The following is a 20,881-nucleotide window of genomic DNA, read 5'->3' as shown; positions in this document are numbered from 1 at the left end:
CGATGTTGGATATTTCTGAGACAATGGAGGTTCAGCCTTTAGCTGTGAGGTCGCAATGGGCTCCAGCGCATGTAAATGCCATTGAGATATCAGCGCGATGTCCAGATGGAAAACCGTGATATACTGATATCCGAAATTTCATTTCAGGCAATGGACATCCCCCTGAAGCTTCCAGCAAAGAGAGAAAAACTCTTCAGAGATTCGCCGCTAACTTCATCATTTGTGGTGAAGATTTGTACAGAAGATCCTTTGATGGGATTCAGCTTCTGTGTGTTGATGAAGATCAGGCTGCGGAGCTCATTGAACAAACACATGAAGGTGTTTGTGGTCCTCACATGAATGGTAAAATGCTATCAAGGAAGATCCTTAGACTCGGTTTCTATTGGCCCTCAATGGAAACAGATTGTTTCGCATTTGTGAAGAAATGTCATAAATGCCAAGTCTATGCGAATCTCATTCATGTGCCTCCGTCAGAGCTGCATTCTATGACCTCGCCATGGCCGTTTTCAGTATGGGGGATTGATATCATTGGCAAAGTCTATCCTAAGTCGTCAAGTGGGCACGAGTACATCTTGGTGGCCATTGACTATTTCACGAAGTGGATAGAAGCTGCTTCATATGCTTCCATAACTTCCAATACAGTTGCGAAGTTCATCCGTGCAAACATCATTTGCAGATATGGAGTACCTCATGAGTTGATTTCTGACAATGGATCTCACTTCAAGAAAGAGGTAGTGCACCTGTGCGAAGAATTTAAAATCAAGCATCACAAGTCATCTCCTTACAGACCGCAGACAAATGGTGCTGTAGAGGCAGCTAATAAGAACATCAAGGTTATTATTAGCAAAATGACAGAAACTTATAAGGATTGGTCGAATAAACTCCCGTATGCTTTGTGGGCTTACAGGACGTCGATCAGATCCTCTACAGGTGTAACTCCGTACTCTCTAGTTTACGGAATGGAAGCAGTCCTCCCTGTTGAAGTGAGAATCCCGTCTTTAAGAGTTATGATGGAAGCGAATCTGCCAGAGTCTGAGTGGGCCAAAGCCAGACATGATGAATTGCAGATGATTGATGAAAAGAGGCTCAGAGCCTTATACCACATCCAAGGGTATCAGAGAAGAATTGAAAGGGCATTCAATAAGAAAGTCAAGGTTCGTGACCTGAAACCAAGAGATCTCGTCTTGAAATCTTATCGAGCACCGGTGTTCGATCCCAGAGGAAAATTCAGGTCAAACTGGTCTGGTCCTTACATTGTTGATGAAGTCCTGCCTGGAAAAGCCGTAAGACTCCTCAATGAAAATGGTGAAAAATTAACAGAACCTACAAATCTGGACCAACTAAAAAAGTACTATGCTTAAATACACCAGGAGGCCATCCTTGATCGATCAGAGCCAAAAGCTAACAACCCAAAAGTCAAAATACCGTTTGCAAACCCTTTGGGCCTATGAAAAAAAAAATCCCTTTTTCTTGACAAACACAAACCAGGGGCATCTTTTATGACTTGCGTCATAAAAGATAATAAGCTTGAACTACGTTCTGACCTGATTCCTTTTTACAGGATACGTAGGCCACCTGATTAATTCGGGTTCGGTCAAATTCTTCAAATCCTTCGAATCTTTCAAATCCTTGAAAATATGAAAGAAAGAACAAAATAAAAAATCCTTGAAACCCCAAAAATGGGCGAACTACGCGGACCTGATTCCCATTTTCTTTGGGGATACGTAGGCAGTCTGGAGGGCCAGATTCGGTTAAATACATAAAACAAACCAAAATTTTAACCTGTTTGAACCCAAGCCTACCTAAAAGTCCTTCTGGTGTATTTTAGGTCCAGGTTTGTAGAGAAACAGAAAGAAAAAAAAAATGATGGAGTCTTAGACCCGCTAGACTGAAAACCCGAAAGGGCGGTCTAGGCAAAAATTAGGGTCATTCACCTGCTAAGTTGAAAACCCGAAAGGGCGGCTTAGGCAAAAATCAAGGTGCAGAGCCTGCTGGATAGAAAATCTGCAAGGGCAGACAGTCCAGGCAAAATATAAGGCAGGCGGCCCGCCAAATCAAAAACCTGAAAAGGTGATTTGGTCATGGCAGTGACTTCAAAAGGATAAAACCTCTGAATGCCAGCAAGACTTTTATTTCTTCTGAGGCATTACTCTGAAGTCTGAGTAAGCGCCAGTAGAGATTCTTCTGACATTCTAAAAGCTAAGGAGTTAAGACTAAGCAAACCAAAGGAATAATAACCATGACGGAAAACCTGAAAAGAGGAATGAAACACCTTTAAATACGGTTTTTGAAAGATTCTAAGAAGTGGTAGACTATACCATTTTAAAATACTTATCAGGCTGAAAAGCAGATTCAGTTTCTCTTAGAATTCAAGTCATGGTCGAAGTCCTCCTTTGTTGTTAGCCACAGTTCAGTCCTTGTCAAAGTCAAGGTTAAACTCCAAGGTCTTGTGTGGGGAGTCCTGTGTGGTCAATGTCTCTCCAAGGTTGGAGTGATAGAAAAATGATGAGGTTGTAGATTCTCGAAAGTGATACAGAGCAGAGCAGAGTTCAGAAGGATAGTACTCAGACCATTCGAAGTATTGGCAGCGGACAGAAATAGAAGAAAATTATCAGATTCAGTCTTTTGTATTTGAAAAGATTTGTAACTTCAAAAAATTCAGGAAATGAAAACCTTTTCTACAATGTTCCCTATGTTTGTTCTCCTATGAATTTGTCATGGAAGTAAATTCGTACTAGGGGCATCTTTTATAACCTGTTCAGGTTATAAAAGATATCAAGTGAACTCTGATAATTGAGATAAATACTTTCATTAAATAAAGATAAGAAGAGATTCAGTAGAGTTTTAGTCAAATTCCTCTGAGAGTCTTTCTTATCCTCTTATTGAAAATCTATCTCATAATCCCCAGTGGAGTTTCTATCCATAAAATATAAATAAACCAAGCATTCAAATTAAATCATCTGCATCTGTGCATAAACCATCAAGCCTCCGAGCATAAAAACTCAGGCCTCCGAGCTAAAATTCCCTAGCTTCTAAGCTAAACCCTTTTGCCTCCGAGCATAAAAACCTGCCTCCGAGCATAAATCCTTGCCTCCGAGCATAAAACCCTGCCTCCGAGCATAAAATCCTTGCCTCCGAGCATAAAACCCTGCCTCCGAGCATAAAATCCTTGCCTCCGAGCATAAATCATTGCCTCCGAGCATAAATTCCTTGTTTCCAAGCTTAAATCTTGCCTCCGAGCATAATTCCCTGCCTCCGAGCATAAATTCCTTGCCTCCGAGCATAAATCCTCGCCTCTGAGCATAAAACCATGATTTTGAACACAGAAACAAGCCTCTGTGCAAAAACTCAGGCCTCCGAGCTAAAATTCCCTAGCATTTAAGCTAAAACCTTTCAACCTCCGTGCATAAACCATTTTGCCTCTGAGCATAAAACCATCCGCCTCTGAGCAGAAAACTAACATTCCTAACAAACCAACCCTTTAATAATCCAACCTTCACCAAGTCATTTTCTCTATCCTTTTCTCTAAATCAATTTTGGGGCTAGTCAAAATGTGACGTCTGTTCAGCTTTGACATTCGCGCGACAAGCACGCTCTGCCAAAGAGGGGCATCTGTAGACACCCCATTTTGACTAAGCCCTAAACCTTCCCGGCTCGTGCCAAATCCATCCGAATCTCAGCATTAGGGTTCTAAACTTCACTCTAAGCTTGATTAAGGCTTTATTTTAATCTCTGCAAAATTTCGTCGAGATCGGAGTTCGTTTGCTTGGCAAACGGGCTGAAATGGTGTGTACAGTGCAAAGAGAGGGTGGCCCACACTGTTTCTTTGATTTCCCCAAAATCCATGTATTTCAAGGAAAATCCAAGTCAAATCAAGACCTCAAATACCCATGTATACATATTTGGAAGCCTTGAGACCTCAGAAAAACCCTTGCAAAATCCCAGAAAAATTCGACAAAAAATTTTGAAAAAGACAAGTGGAGTTAGTGCGGTTATCAGGAAGCGGGGGGGTGCATTATCCTATTAGGATCGCGCATGTGTGCGCTTATCAATTGTAGTGCCAATAACATATCCCATTTTTTTTCTTTAAATAAGAGCTTAAGCTCTCGTTTTCGGGATCTAGGTTTTTTTTTCTGAAAACTTTGGAGAGAGAGAGAGAGGAGAGAAAAACCCAAATTCACTAACCCTAACCTTAACTTTCTTATTCTTCTGTTCCGATCGTTCTCCGACTCCGTTCATCATCATCTTCTCCAATCAATTCCTTCCGGCTACCTCTGCAGATCCGGGATCGGCAACTCGATTCATCTCCGATCTGCATAGTTACAAAGAGAGATCCAGAAACTTCTTCTCCGATCAATCGTGTCATTGTCCTTGACGGAGCTCCGGCCGATGCTCGTCACTTGTTCGATCACCAGAATTCCTCTACATCTACGACCCGTCAGCTTCGATCCTTCTCCGGCATCTTCTTCAGCCGATCCTCCTTTTTCTTCGCCGGTCATCTTCTCCGGCAGTTTCTTTATTTCCGATTTGATCCAATCAAATTCCGGTCATTTCCCCTAGCCGATTCACTTTCTACAACAAGCATATTGCCGAGAGAGAAGAAGATTGAGAAATAGAGAAAATTTACAGAGAAAGAGAATAAGAGAAAAATCTCGAATCCCTAAATCTGTTTCTTTCTTTTTCTCTGTTCATTTTCCGTTTGATTTTCCGATCAATTTTCTTTTTCTCCGATCATCTTTTCCAGATTATTTCCCGCCGATCCACCGGAGTCCAGATCATTTTCCGCCGGTAGCCGCATCCCTAAAATTATTTCTTTCTCTTCTTAGTTCATTTTTTCATTTGATTTTTCAAGACAAAACCCTTAGTTTCCGCCATTGAAACCCTAACCTGCAGATCTTACCGATCCATATCATTTCCGGCCAGATCTGTCCATTCCGGCCCGGAATTTCACCTCCGATCATCATCTGCACCTTGAAGCGGTTCAAAGAGAGGGAGATCGAGGCATCCATACATCTTTTGGAGTATTATCTCATCAATATTCATTCTTAGCTGAGGAAAATAGGTATTTATTTTTTTAGTTTAATTTCTTTAATTTTTTCAATTACTGTTACTATTCAATGCTTATTCTGCTTATTGATGCTAGAATTGTATAGAGTTGTGATTGAATTAGTTGTTTTTTTTTTTAAACCTGTAATTTAGTAAATCTGAAGTTATTTCACTATCGATTTACTAATCTAAGATTATTATTGAGGCATGATTTTTGAATTTAGCTGTACAGTTAATTTTGTTGATTGATGTTCTAGATTTTTTATTTTTTTTTGAAATCTGAGATATCTCTGATACTTCTTGTTTGAAATTTGTGTGCTTTACGATTTTAGTTATGGAGGATAGCATTCCCCTCTAGTATATCTTTCAATGATTGATTTTTGGGGTCATTCCATATATAAGGCGACAATTAAATTTTTTTTAAACAAAGCAATGATAAGGGAGATATATAGATTGATATATGTGCATGAATGTGAGAGAATGAGTGTGGCTGTGAAGGTGAAAATATATGTGATGAATATATGAGAATGTGTATGTAACTATATGATTTGCACTTTGGCTTGGTCTTCCAAGGATGCAACTTCTCACTGATTTATGTGGATTATATGCTGGTTCAACTTTCAACTGGTTAGGTCTTTTGATGATTATAATTGAATTTGGTCTTTCATAATTAAGCCTTGTTATATGCATGTTTTGACTCCCCGATTCCGCCCTGTTTTGCATAAAATCAACCCCTAGTTTACATAGTTTCAACCGATGAATCGGCACACATATATTACATTGGTTTAATACGCTCTTTTGAGTCATTGATTTATCGCAAATCATAAATGCTCAATGACTTGATTCATTTCCTTTCACTTTGGTCTGAAAATGACAGCATTCATTAGAAAATTACAAAAATTGGTGATGGTCATATCTTTCATAATCGGAGATAGTTTGAGATAGTGTTGATTAAAAATGTGGTATTTATTATAATGCTATAAATACGACTTCGTATTTGGTTTACTATTGAAAATAAAACAAGAAAAGAATGCACCAAAATTTGTCCACATTTTCACCCTCACTGTTTAACATAAATCTGTACACTGAATCAACCCGCTATTCAACACGAATCTGTCCACATTTCATTCACTGTTTTTGCACTTGAATCTGCACAAGTAAATGCCTCCTTCAAATTAAAATTTGTACAAATTAGAAATATCATTTAATATATTTAACATGCTGAATATTTAATACTTGTCTTTTATACTAATCTTTAAGTTAGATTTTGAAGGTGGTGATAAATGGAATGCTCAGGTGAGAATATCTTGAGGCTTATAATACTTGTTTATTTATTTAAATAAACTGTTTTAGGAAAGAAGGAGATCAGATGACTACTCTATTCGATATTATCGACATGAGTACTGTCTGATCTCAAGGCGGGATTAGAAATATTATCATGTGTATATGATATCAGATGATTACTTTGGCATCATCTGATTTCATTGGAGTCCCCGTATTGGGGTTTGTGGTTGGTTTAGAAGTGTTTGATATTGTTTTATTTTACTTTATTAGGCTATCCAGCGGCTGGTCTGGACTAATTAATGATGTTTATCATTTTATGATTGCTTTAGATTGTGTATTGTTTTCTTATTGAAAATTCTTCTTTGCTTAGCACTTGATTTATTTTTATAAAAATAGAGTGAAATTTGCAATTATCTGGCAGCTTTTTCCTCTCTCTTTGATAGACTAACACAGTCTTATAGATTGCTGTTAATTTTCTTTAGATATTAGAATCCCCTTTTCTTGTAGGGCAATGAAGGCGCTAGCCCAAGCCCATCTCTAGGGGACTTGTACAGTCCAAATAGCATTCTATTTTCTCAAAAGACTTGCCTAGTCTTTTAGATCCAAATCTTTGGAGACAGGCATTGTCTCATTAATGAATCAACCTGAGTTAACTTCTAGAAGACTACCTCTAGTCTCATAGGTCTTAAACCCTCCTTTTTGTGCGTTGTTTGGTTTTGGGAGAACACCTTGCTCGGCTTGGCATCATACCCCTTACCTTATGGGTATTGGGTTGCACATTTGTTGCACCCTAGGGCTAGGTAGCTGTCCGGCCCGGCTGGGTGTTTTACTTAAACCAAATATGCACAAGGTCTCTTTTTCCTTGTTCGCTTTTTTTCCTCTATCCTACCTATATGTCTAAGAGACTTGCACAGTCTCATTCTATTAGCATCCTCATCTTTGTGCATCATTTGGTTTTGGGAGAACATCCTACTCGGCTTGGCATCATACCCCTTACCCTTATGGGTATTGGGTTGCACATTTGTTGCACCCTAGGGCTAGGTAGCTGTTCGGCCTGGCTGGATGTTTTACCTTTGCTAAATATGCGCAAGGTCTTCCCTTATTACTTGTGAGTTTTATCTTAACTTGATAGTCTCACTAGCACTCTTCTTTATCTCTTTTTCTTTTAGGAGACAGGCTTTGTCTCATTAGCACCTCCTTCTTAGAATCCTATTTTCAGAGTCAGTCCTTAGCCTAGGAATCTGTCCTTAGCTAGAGAGTCTGTTTTTCTTTCAGGAGTCAGTCCTATCATCATAGGGGTTAGGATTTTATACAACCTTTCATCAAATCTTGTGTTTTTCTATCCGCTCTTGTAAGGTATAGGATGCTGTCCAACCCTTGCAGAGTTGTTATTCTGTTCATTCCCCCCACAAAGCATAGGATGCTGTCCAACCTTTGCGGGGTATCAGGAGTCTGTCCTCCCCTTATGATGATAGGATTATACCCCCTTGAGTTAAAAACATTTAAAAACAACAAAAACATCTGAAAAACCAAAAATCTCAAAAATCTTGAGTCATTAGGAGTAGTTAGGAAATCTGTTTCGAACTACGTTGGCTTGATCCTCTTCCACGAGGTACGTAGTGCAGCTTGAGATTCTTATCTCAGGTCCAGCCAAACCTTTGTAAATAAATCATTTACCCATTTTAAGAAAAAATACCAAAAATCTTCAAAACCTTGTTTTCAACAAGATCTTCCTCTAGAGTTAGGAGTTTGTCCTAGTTAAAGAGTTTTAGAGTTTTGAGTTTGTCTTTGATGTGTTGTGTGGTTTGTTTGTGTTTGTGTTAGAGTTAGGAGTTTGTCCTAGAGTTATAGGAGCGCCTCCGTCCAGTCAGTTGGCGATTCATATCGCCGAATGATGATTAAGTCTTGGATACGCTAGTGATCCCATTGTTTCCCTTAGGGCGTACAGCCTAGCTACACATAGATTATAGGAACCACCTGCATTAGCTTAGGGCTAACCTGCATTTAGTTAAGGCATATAGGGTGTCCTAAAATCTACAATCCATTGGAATTTAAATAATCACACAAGAAGCTTTAAAGAACTAGTCCGGTCTTTTAGATCGAGTCTAGGATAGAGGTCTAGATGTCTTAGGCATCATAGCTTAGAATAGGTGCGAAGAACTACGTTGCCTTGATTCTCGTGGAGGCGGGGATACGTAGGCTTCTTTGGATGAACATCAGATCATCTAAAGACTCGGGCCTAGGTATAGATTAGAGTCTTAGGGTTGTATAGTATCGAGTCATTTTTCTATGTCTTGCAGTGTTTTCTTACTTTATTGCGCAGACCTTATACTTTTTTGGTATGTCGTGCATGTGTTTGTTCATCAGAACTTAGACACCCATTAGGCATGTCACTTATAACCTAGCTATGCTTAGGTGACACATGTTTCTTTTATTTTATCTTGTGTGCCTTTGATTTCATCTCCGAGACATGCATGATTAGATAGACGTCTTCTCGGAGATATTCATTCCCATTCCATATGATTTTCGCCCAAAGCTCTTCAAAATTATTAAGTAAATGGCATAAGAGACCAGGTGTTTGCACTTGGGCGGATGAGGTGCTCTTTAGACCTTCCGAATTCGTAACCAGGCACGAACCTTATTTTATATCTCTGGTTATCCGTTGCAACAGAGCATAGTATGGGATCCAGGGCCCATTTGCCTTTTTCCTTGGATGGCGACTCTTCTTTGTTTAAGGTACGCCTCGAATCTGGGCTAGTCCCCGAATCGAGAGGTATCTCACCTTTGTATCGCCACTCATGCTGTGAGGGGCACTTCTTTCGAGAGTTCCTTGGTAGAGCTCTCCATTCACGTGGATGATCCTGAGACTGACTCGCGTGGGGGCACACGTCCTCCACCGCCGCCTCTCTCGGATCGGGGTCCACAGAGTGCGCTCCCGGTCTTTGTGGAGACGAGCCGAGGCGAACCAAACAGCGAGTACCCTAGTTTTATCGAACTGGGTTTCCAAGGAGGAGTGCGAGGAGATTTGAAAAGAGCTTCTATCATTCACATTCAATACATATTTACAAAGTCACTTTCGCGTCGGGTGGTCTACTACTGGTAGTATTTTCGGAGGTTCTTTGAGTTCCAGGCATGGGGTAGTAGGTGCTCCCCCAGCGTCTCTAGCTTGTAACTCCCTGAACGAATCACCTCTTTCACTCGATACGGCCCCTCCCAGGTCGGGGAGAGTTTTCTGACCTTCTTCGGTTGGGAGATAGCAGCTTTCCTTAGGACTAGATCCCCTGCTCAGAATTCTCTGGGGCGTATCTTCAAATCATGATAGTTGGACACTTTCTGCTTGTAGGCGGCGACCCTGATTCTGGACTCTTCCCGGGCTTCTTCCAGTAAGTCGAGATTTGCGCGGAGCCCATCTCCATTGAGCTGTTCATTGAAATTGGTGACTCTGGGAGACGGGGCACCCACATCGACGGGTATCACGGCCTCCGTCCCAAAGGACAAGTTGAATGGTGACTCCCCCGTTGATGTGCGCGGGGTGCTACGATACGCCCATAGGACATGATAAAGTTCATCTGCCCATTGGCCAGCCTTTTCGTCCAGCCTCTTTTTAATCCCCTGAAGCAGGATTCTGTTCGTTACTTCTGTCTGCCCATTCGTCTGAGGGTGCGCTACCAAAGTGAATCTCTGTTCGATCTTCAAGTCAGAGCAGAATTTTCGAAAGTTTCGACAGTCGAACTGTCTGCCGTTGTCCGTTATCAAGACACGGGGTATCCCAAATCTGCAAACGACCGACTTCCAGAAGAATGCCTACACGTTTTGCTCTGTAATCTGAGATAGAGGTTCGGCCTCCACCCACTTGGTAAAATAGTCAATGGCCACTACGACAAACACGCGTCTCCCGGAGACTGGTGGAAAGGGTCCCAAGATGTCCATCCCCTATACTGCGAAAGGGAGTGGGCTGATGATTGGGGCCATAGATACAGCAGGTTGGTGGATGGTGGGAGAGAACTTTTGGCATCTCTCGCACTTCTTGACCAGGTCCAGTGCGTCTTGCCTTAAGGTTGGCTAGTACAGGCCTCTCAGCAGCACTTTGATTGCCAGGGCCTTGCCCCCTAGGTATTTTCAAGCTCACACAATAAAGGTCCTGACCGATCAGCCGCTCAGGCAAGTTCTCCACAGACCGGACACCTCGGGGTATCTTGTAAAATGGGCCGTGGAGCTAAGCGAATTTGATATCCAATACCTGCCTAGGCCAGCCATAAAAGCTCAAGTGCTGGCAGACTTTGTGGTAGAATGCACCATCCCCCAGCAGAGCACCGAATCTGAAATTGTCCAAACCCCGGCTGTGGAGAAGGTAACCACAACTGAGGAGCGAACAGAAGCTGAGACTGAACCTGTAGGAACAGAAATCGTCCCCCACACAGGCAGAACAGGATCCATCAACCACCGAACCGCTCTGGAAAGTATATGTGGACGGATCTTCAAATAAGGTTGGTTGTGGAGCCGGTTTGGTTCTCTTGGGACCCGATAACTTCGTTCTTGATTATGCGCTGAGGTTCGGATTTCGCGCGTCCAACAACGAGGCAGAATATGAGGCCCTCATCGCCGGGATGAGCCTGGCAGTCCAGACCAGCGCCCAAAGGCTGAAGGCGTATTGCGACTCCCAGTTGGTCGCAAACCAGATTCAAGGGGTCTATGAGGCCCGCGATGAGCGTATGATCAAATACCTCTCCAAGGTCCGCCAGTTAGCCAGCAGGTTCAAAAATTTCGAGGTCATCAAAATCCCCAGAACAGAAAATGCAAAAGCAAATGTGCTGTCTAAGCTGGCCGCATCCGGGTACACCACCCTCGGGAGTATATGTATGGAGTTCCTTCAGAAATCCAGTATCGAAAATGAGGCCGCCGAAGTAATGCAGGTGGAGCACGAGTCCTGTTGGATGGACGAAATCATTGAATACTTACGTAGCGGGAAGCTTCCCGAAGCCAAGAAGGCAGCCCGCAAAGTGATACAGAGAGCAGCCAGGTTTTCCCTCGATGGTGAGAACCTGTACAAAAGGTCGTACACCCTCCCATACCTAAAGTGCCTCCGGCCAAGCAACGCCGCATACACCCTACTAGAGACGCACGAAGGGATTTGTGGGGAACACCCTGCCATTTTGTATAGGGGATTCAAATAGCTTTTTAGTTCGTGGTCCCACGGATGGCGCCAATCTGTTAGGCCTAAAATCGGTAACAGATACGGCAGTGACGTCAGAACTGAGCTGGAGGACCCGAGGAGCCAAAGTGAAGGAGCTGAGTCCTGCACAAGAGCAAACGAGGTCCCAAGACCAACCCAGAGTCGTTACTCCAGACAGGCCCTTCGACACTCAAGTCAGTACGAGCAGGAGTGCAGAGCGAGTTTTTTAAGAGTGGTGGTTGAGAAGTTATTACCCTTCGATCTGAGCCCTGAAAGGCCTTTTATAGAGGGAAACCTGGGGTGGTTGGATTACCTACCCCAGGACAGGTGTCGACCTTTTACGGGTTTAAGTTTACCTACTCTTAGGTAATTACCAGACTACCCCTGGGCCGATGCTGGATTTGTGGTGGGCCATCCTGGGGCCACGTGTCGACAGCTAATTAGCTGCTGTTTTTCATACCCCATCACATTTATAATATGTAAAAGTCAAAAGACATTAATTGCATTTCCGGGCACCCTTTCATGCAATTTATGTTCCTCTTTATTTTTTCTGTTCTTCGTGTGTGAGAAAAAAGTCATTTTATTTTCAGACTGTGTGGAGAGATAAGGTTTCACAAGATATAAATCATCCACGTAAAAGGAATCCTTCATGAATTATTAATTTTCTATTGTGGGCAGGTATATCTTTTATAAGCTTTTACACTAATACATGTGCACAACTTTCAATAAAATGATAGACAGGCAAAATTAAAGGCTGGCTTTTTTAGTTGAGGGTTGCTAGCAAAACGGGATCCAATGCTAAAAATAGCATGATGTGCTCTATGGTAAAGTTGGCAACACCTGCCCAAACAAACAAAAGAGATACTACTCAAATGCAAATGCGCTCAAAAGAAAGGAAAAGAAAAAAAAGGGTTAAAATGGCCTAATCGATCGATGGGTCACTTTAACCCCTTCTTTATTTTCAGCACGGGATCTGCTTTAGATGTGCTTTCCCTTTTAGTTAAATATCCAATATTCTACATCCATAAAACCGGGGCTTTCCGGATGAATGTGTTGTTTTCAATTTCTAAACTTCCATTTGAAGGCTACTGATTAAGGGCACTGTCACGCCCGGACCCCACTGTGTAGACATTGTCCAGTTCTGGGTCATCTACCCTCCCCGGTTTTGTTTTCCAGCAGTACGAACCGTGGCCGACCCACTCCGCAGGGCTCACCTCTTGGAGATGCTGAAAACGCGTCTACACAGTGAGAGAGGGAATCCACATATATAGCCCAGGAACTTTTCCTCCCTTTCCAATGTAGGATCTCACAATCCACCCCCTTAGGGCCCAGCGTCCTTGCTGGCACACCGTACTGGATGGGAGGTCCCGCTTTGATAACATTATGTCGCGCCCCGACCCCACTGTGTAGATGTTGTCTGGTTCTTGGTCATTTACCCTTCCCATTTTTGTTTTCCAGCAGCACTAATCGTGCCCGACCCACTCCGCAGGGCCTGCCCCTTGGGGATGCTGAAAACGCGTCTACACAGGGAGAGAGGGAATCCACATATATAGCTCAGGAACTTTTCCTCCTTTTCCGATGTGGGATCTCACAGGCACGTTTTGCAATGATGAAAAAAATTTCATGGATTTTTTTAATAAATGGTTAAATTTTATTGCTAAAAACAAACTACCACCGAACCAGTCATGCAAATAAAGAAACAAGAACAATAAAAGGGATGTTACAGGGACAGAAGCTCTGTTCAAGGAGGGAGAAAATCAAAGACCTTTAGGGTTTGCTTGGTTGCCACATGCCTCAAGTAGAAAAAAGCATTTTGAGAATTTAGCATGTTGAATCTTGTCTAATTCGTTGCGTCGTCGCCCTTGCAACTCGACCTAGCCCTCTTTTGAGAATTTTAACTATATAAAACGTAAGTAAGACCTGCTAGGACACTCCGATGGACAATCCGGATTGAAATTGATCGTGACTGAGACATGGGTAGTAGGATACGAAGAACACTCTGAATCCGATCCAACCGATAAGGGATTTGAATGGATAGTGACTAAGACACAAGTGGATCCGATTTGAAGTGGATCCGTTGCACCCCGATTCGTGAGTAAGACAATCCGCCTCTTCATTTGCTGACCTCCTGACATCTGGGAAACAAACTAAGTTACCCTTCTCCAGATCCTTGATCTCATCCAAATTAAGAAGTTTGGGATTCTCCAAGGAAGGGGAGAACTACCATCCAACCATCTGCTAACATTGAGAAAATCACCCTCAACTTAGAGCTTATCCATCACTCTTCTCCTCACAAGTCGTACCCCGTCTAAAATTGCTCTAGTTTTCACCTCCTATTCCCGAGTGCCTATTCCCGAGTGCCATAGGTTCCATCTAGGCATAATGATCGCCTCATGGACCCTCCTGAACGAGATCTCCTTCTAGCAACAATTAATGCCAATGATTGAAAATAGATTGATAGAAGGAAAAGCTTTAGCCTAATACCTTACTAAATATTTGATCCTAAAGAAAGAAAAGAAAGAGCCTGACTCATTCTTGAAAGTGCAAGTATTTCTCTCCTTCTAAAGAACCCAAATAGTGGCTACAAGAGCCAGATTCTATAAAGCTGATCCCTTGCTAGGCCATAGAGATAGCAAATGACCAGAAGCCGAGGAGCTCTAAAATATGAGTAGGGACGACCCAGGAAGCCCCAAACAAATCTATCACTTTGCTCTACACCTCATGAGAATACCTGCAATGAATAAGTTTTTGGTCCCACTAACTCGCCCATCCCCGTACAACGGACACAATGACAAACAATTTTTTGTGGTATCGTCAGAGATGATCTATAGTCTGTAGTTTACTTAGGAACTATTTCCACCTACATGGGACACAATGACAAACAATTTTTTGTGGCATCGTCAGAGATGATCTATGGTCTGCGGTTAACTTACGAACTATTTCCACCGGTTGAGCGTTGAGCCAGTGGGGATGGAAAACTCTTGCTAAAAAAACAATGAAATATTTCACGTGAAAAAGTGGTTTACAAAGCATTAGAAAATTCTTTTCCAAGGAAAAAAATTTCAGGGTTGTATAACATTCTTTACAGCATTGTTGGCGAACAAGAAAAAATATTTCATGGAGTCCATGTCTACTAAGGCTCTGTTTGGATGCCATATGCAAGTAGACTTCAAGTAATCCTCAAGCAAAAAAAAAACACTATTAGGATATTTTATGGTGCTTGGTTGGTAATGTAGCATTAAAATCCCTAACAACTACTAGACAAGAAATGACAATAATAATCGCATATTTGGTGGTGTGGCATCACTTGGAGTTCCATATTAAATAACTCAAAAAAGAAGAAATTTCTTAGGTCCTCACCTCTCTCTCTCTCTCCCCCCCTAACTCTCCCTCTCCTGGTTAACTTGCATTCAAACAAAATAAAGCAAATGGATTTACATGGCTTTACCAGAGGATTAATTGCATCCAAAATCATGCCCCTCCATAGACTTTACTTGCCCAAAGAATGCTTAAGCATCCAAACAGAGCCTTAGTGTGAGAAAGGAACACGAGCGTGCACACACGTACAGAGATACAGAGATTTGAGAAACTGGTGATCGAGTGAGATTTGAAGGGGCTACATCAGGGGACCACGAGAAGGGGCAGGAAATAGGGTAAAGGAAATATCTATTCTATTCTATTTTTCAGCCCCATCCCATGCTCTCCTCACAAATTGTTCTCTGGAAGTTCACTCTCACCGACCCTCTGGATTTCAACACTCAGTACCCGCCCCTCCTCACAGCCCCAACTCTCTTTTTTTCTTTTTTTTTTTCTTTTTTGAATGGCAAAGCATTATATCAGTAAAAGGGTTGCAAGCGAAACAGGATCCCGTGCTGAAAAAAACACAAGTCCACAAGAAAGAATAAATACAAATAATACAAGACCAATATCCATATCAAGGTAGAAGAAAATCGAAACTTTCCAAGACCACCCTTGAAAGTCCTTCCCTGCCTAGTCTATCGGCCTCACACCCCAACTCCTTAAAGTATAAAAGACTAAATAACGCCTTCCCCAACAGCTTAAGCTTTTGGTAGGGGTGTAAACGGATCGAATTCGAAGCGAAAATGACTATATCCGAATTCGATTACAGTATACACTATCCGAATTCGGATTCGACGGATATTTAATATCTATTACCGAATTCGATTCCGTCGGATATTATCCATATCCGTTTATCCGGTAAATTTAAACATTTTATTGCAGCAATTTATCTTTCTTCTCCTTCTTACTCCTCGAATGAATGGTCTTTTTACCATCAATGACCTAAATGGCATTTTTGCTTTAGAATTCTCTAGAAGCTATGTCATCTTCTTTCAATCACCATCATCCATTTGTCTCTTTCATCCTACAGTCCACATTTGTTGCTTCATAAAGAAACCATGTCAAACTCTAAGAGTGCCATTAAAATGAGAGATTATTCCACTTTCCACCTAGAACACTTTTTGTTTTTGTTTTTGTTTTTTTTTTTCTAAAAATAAAATTCACTTTTCTTTTAGAAACAAAAGATAGTGTGTCATTGCTAAAAAAAAATATTAATGATATTATTAATAATAAATACAAAGGATGTACTTCTCGGATTCATATGTTAAACAGATCGGATATACCATTAACCAAATTCTCATCTGCTAAGAGCCAGATATCTCATAAACAGATTCGGATAATATCCGCTTGAAACAGATTCAGATAATATTCACTTTAAACAGATTCAGATGCGGACGGTAATCGAATTTTCGAATATCCATTTACACCTCTATCTTTTGGAGTAACTGGTTCTTCCACGTGATACAGGCAAGGTCGCGAGTTCAAACCTACTTGATGTCAAAAATCCACATTCATTAGTCAACCCAAAAGTGGGGCCACTTGCTTTTGGAGTAACTATTTGTTTCACAACGTTGTTCATCATTTGGCAGATACTCTCATGAAATGACTAAGCTCCATCACGTTTTATTTATTATATAGGAGACAAGCTCTCTCTCAAATAGATTGCATTGAGAGGAAACATGTGTCAGTCGTAATGTCTACAAGTATCAATACATAAAGAACAAAAGAGATGAAGAGAGCAGGTTCCGAGCGGTTGGAAGAAATAAGATAAGGGATAAGGTTTCAAAGGATATAAATCATCCACGTTCATATTGCACTTGATTCATGCTTTCTTTGTCAGCCCTTCTATTGTTAATTGGGAAGTGATATATTCGCCCCCTTTTCTTCCCTAGCCAGCTCTCTCTAGTCTATTTATGACTACCCTTTTACACTGCAAGGAAGAAAACGGGGTGAATATATCACTTCCCATTAGATTTTGTATCTGCATAACTTTCAAGAAGAGTAAAGTTATAGGTAGAATTACAAACGTCTTTATGACTACGTTAATTGATTATAAAACAACTACAACATGGCGCAAAAAAAATTCATGCAATTTTGTTTAGGCATATAAGAGAAGGTGAGGGTTGAGCTTGAGAGGGGGCTGGAAAAGTCTAGCACAATAAATAGCAAATATAGCACAGCAAGTGAGAACAACCCAATACAAATAGCAAATATAGCACAGCTAAACAAGGATACTTCTAAGTTCTAACATTATTGGAATAAAATTGTTGGAGAGCTTCTCTCATTTCTAAGGATCAAGCAAACATGAAAAAGGAAACAGCAAGTGACTTCCAAGACCTAATACCATTGATACATCTTCCACACACCTCATTCCATTTTCTTCCCTTCTGTGGCCAATTTTGCTAGCCTGGAAGAATTGAGATAGTCCCTCACACTGTGGAAGGCAATGCCAGGAATGAAAAGCCCAGAGATTCTGTAAAGCCAAGAAGGCCAAGTCTCTGCGAAGCCTTTCCCATGGTAAATCCATAGGAATGGGGCCGTGATCAGGTCTAACCAAGCATTGAAAAACTTTGCAGGAATGCATAGAAGACCAAAGTAGTTCTTATTTGGCATGTCTTTCAGTACCTGTTGCATAGAAACAAATGTAAATCCAAGAAAACCAAATAGTGAAAATGTGACACTACAATAAAAGCAAATGCTTGTACACACCCCGGAGCGAACCTCAAAAAATTTATACATTTTGGGGGATACACAAGCGAAAGGACAAGCCTCTTAGCCACAAGAGGGGAAAAAGGAGAATTTTTTTTTTTTGGGGAAGGGGCGAGGGGTCTACAATGTCAGAATAAGTAATAAGTGGGTCCCACTTTTCATCATCGATCGCTGGACCTGGATCAGATCCACCCGTGTCCAATCCGACCAAATCGGATCCTTATCAGGCGATCGCTGGACCTGGATCAGATCCACCCGTGTCCAATCCGACCGAATCGGATCCTTATCAGGCAATCGTATTTAAATCCAAGTCCATTTGAGTTCATACACTGCCTAGGACCCAATAACAAAAGAAAAACTATTTTATAGTCATAAAATAATCTACGCATGGTATGTTACTGCCTTGTGGATTGAGTGAACCATTACATATTTGTCATAAAATTATTACTAAAGAGTAAGCTAGAGAAACCGAGAGCAGGACCTAAAAGGGGACCGAACAAATTGATTGAGGCCACATCATGAGAAGTGACTTGAGATTTCCCTTAAGTTTATGGAAATCATAAAAAGTAATTTATTTTTTTTGTAAACATGGCATTTTCTCACTGCAGGTCCCCTGCCAGGTGGTACTCTCGGTCTCCATATCATTTTCCATTAATAAAAGACCCACATAATGTAGGTGTGCCAATAGACTCGACAATCGGATGGATCCAATGGATCTAATCGTGAACGAATAGGATTTGGGCACTTCGGTTGGATCCAACCTTGTCAATTGCATTAATATCCAAGATCCGGAATTATTTAGGACGGCTTAGATCCAACGGAGAGTCTGAATCCATAATTTTTCGATACCAATCGAAAAGTATCCGTTAGACTAAAAATAAGAGCTGCACACACAGTGTTAATTAATTCACTTACCTTGGCTTTAAACCAGGAACTGAAGTAGAGGCAATCTCCATAGTGCTTGAATGGGCAGATAGTGCCGAACGATTGATCCAAGGGAACTCTAGGGACTATGTCATGCTTATACACCATCCTACAGTATCTCTTGTACTGGGAATTCAGCAGTTTCTCCATGTAATTACAAAAATTCTCATCTCCAACTCTAGGTTCTCCAACGGTAACAACACCCCACAAGCGATCTAAGATGGCATTTTGCTCATCATATGCAAGAATGAGAGGGTAAAGAGAAGCTAATGCACCACCTAAGCTGTGCCCTGCTATTAGAATCACAGCATCCTTGTGTTGTTCTATCAATTCCTTAAGTGTATCTCTTATGGAATAATACGCCAATGGCTTATCTCCTGTATAATCCTTTGGCCACCCTTTTTGGAAGTCCTTCTCGTCTTGAAGCCCCAAAGCTTTCAAGAAACCCAAATGTATTTTTACCTTGTTTCCCATGGAGAGCCAAGAAAATTCAATGTTTGTTCCCCAATTTGCTTTTTCGTTTGTGCCGCGGAAGGCAACGACGATCACTTTAGCATTCACCGGCGTATCACAGAAGACGAATGCGTGGGTGCTATATTGTTTCTGGAATTCTGCAAGATGCAAAAATGCTAGTTAGTGATTGAAAGAAAAGCCACTGGGTTTGTATAGAAAATAAAATGAGAACCTTTTTAGATACCTTTAACAGATAAATGATGTACTCAATAGCCTCCATAAGGGAGCTTAATGTCCATTTCAGTTATCTAAATCTTAATCAGATCTTTATCTAAATCTTAATCAGATCTTGATGGTAATAGTTTGATTATGTTAATTTCATGCTGAGGATCATGTCGACAAGAAAATTATGGAAAATGTTTCATGAAAAATAAAATTCGAGGGTACAGTAGCAGGTCTGAAGAGGTCCTTGCAATATTGGGGTTGACCCATAGACCTCCTAACTGTCACGAGCACCAAGAGGTGGGGGCCCTCTTTTGTGTGTGAATTGCTATTGGCATTCCCTTGATTCAACAATTGCACTCCCTCCCTAATTTTTGGACTCTGTTAATCAGCGTTTAGGGTGTGTTTGGATTGCTGGAATCGGATGCTCAAATTGGCATATTATTCAATTCCAATTCCGCCCGATTCCGTCACTTGGTTAAAAAAATGAATGGAATCAAGGGGCTGGAGTGACATCGAGGCAAAATTAAAGGGGGAAATGCAGGAATCTGTTGCCACATCCCAAGAGGTGGTATTATGATTCTGCTCGAGTCGGAATCAATTTTTTTTTATTAATTTTTTGATTAATTTTTTCATTCCGTTTCCATGGAACCAGAATAAGATGCTGATTCCAATTTCTGATTTCGGCAATCCAAACTACAGTTGGAATACAAATTGTGGAACCTGACTATTAAAAGAGGGAGTGGCGATTCCATTTCCCTCATCTTTCTAGCTTGTTAATGCATTTTGAATGCTTTCTTGAGTTTGAGAACATTACCGTTATAGCAATTGAAGAACTTCACGAATTGCATCTGCATAAAAAGAAATTCCCTTTAGTGTTTTCAAAGAAATAAAGACAACGATAACCTAATTTTCAAAAATCTAATCAACATTATGGGTCCTACCTTAGATGGGCCATGTCTAAAAGACATACTGATTAAATACTCTTAAATCCTCACATGTCTAATGAATCTACCAAAATGACATCATACCTTCCATGTGTTTGTGACTACGTCTTCAACGTGTGTTTTGTTTTCATAAGACAGATTCGAAGCCATTACACTAAGCTCGAACAAACTGTATCCCTTGATTCTGCCTATGTCCTTCATCCCAGGGATACAGTCTATGTGGGACTCCTTGTAAAGATCTCTCCGTCCATCTAAATGATAGTAGAATGATCTATAACCGTCGGATCGCGAAAATGACTGCACCACTTCCTCTCCTACACAATCAACATAAACTCTGCTGGATGAATTTGCATCACCAAATTCACTGATAAAATCATAGTGGGGATTGTTAGAATGTATTAGATTTCAAATCTGATCGTTGGATCATTAGTATGATATAGATTAGGCTATGTATATCACTTATGTATAGACCTGGCAAACAGGCGGGCCGGGTTGACCCATGGGTCACCCGGATATTTGACATATTTTGTAAGATTTTTTTATTATTTGTAGAGGGATTTGCTAGCCACCATCGCCAACCATTTATGTTGACTGTTTGAGAGATTTGTCTTATTGTCGCGCGGCAGAAGTACGATTTGTGAAAAGGTGGCTAGCAATAAATAATAGTAATAAATAATAATCATAATACTAAGTTTTAAATGAGAAATTACCGAAAAATAGAACCAAAGTAGAAAAATTAAGGGAAAAAAACTGAAAATATGTT

At 41.1% G+C, this 20,881-nt stretch overlaps 1 protein-coding gene across 1 annotated transcript; it reads right to left on the bottom strand.

Annotated features, from left to right (window-relative positions):
* Nucleotides 1-17,135: 17,135 nt before the first annotated feature.
* Nucleotides 17,136-20,881, bottom strand: LOC143863888 (triacylglycerol lipase OBL1-like). Its single transcript, XM_077374667.1, has 4 exons — nt 20,203-20,881; nt 19,989-20,022; nt 18,488-19,107; nt 17,136-17,488 (listed from the first exon to the last, which is right to left on the bottom strand). The coding sequence occupies exons 1-4, from the start codon at nt 20,317-20,319 to the stop codon at nt 17,231-17,233; spliced, it is 1,029 nt and encodes a 342-aa protein (XP_077230782.1). The 5' UTR covers nt 20,320-20,881; the 3' UTR covers nt 17,136-17,230.

This window comes from Tasmannia lanceolata, unplaced genomic scaffold (genome assembly GCF_043159265.1).
Source record: "Tasmannia lanceolata isolate RefF3 unplaced genomic scaffold, GAP_Taslan_0.1 ptg000044l, whole genome shotgun sequence".
NCBI classification, from domain to species: domain Eukaryota; kingdom Viridiplantae; phylum Streptophyta; class Magnoliopsida; order Canellales; family Winteraceae; genus Tasmannia; species Tasmannia lanceolata.
This window is presented reverse-complemented; position numbering and strand designations above follow the sequence as displayed.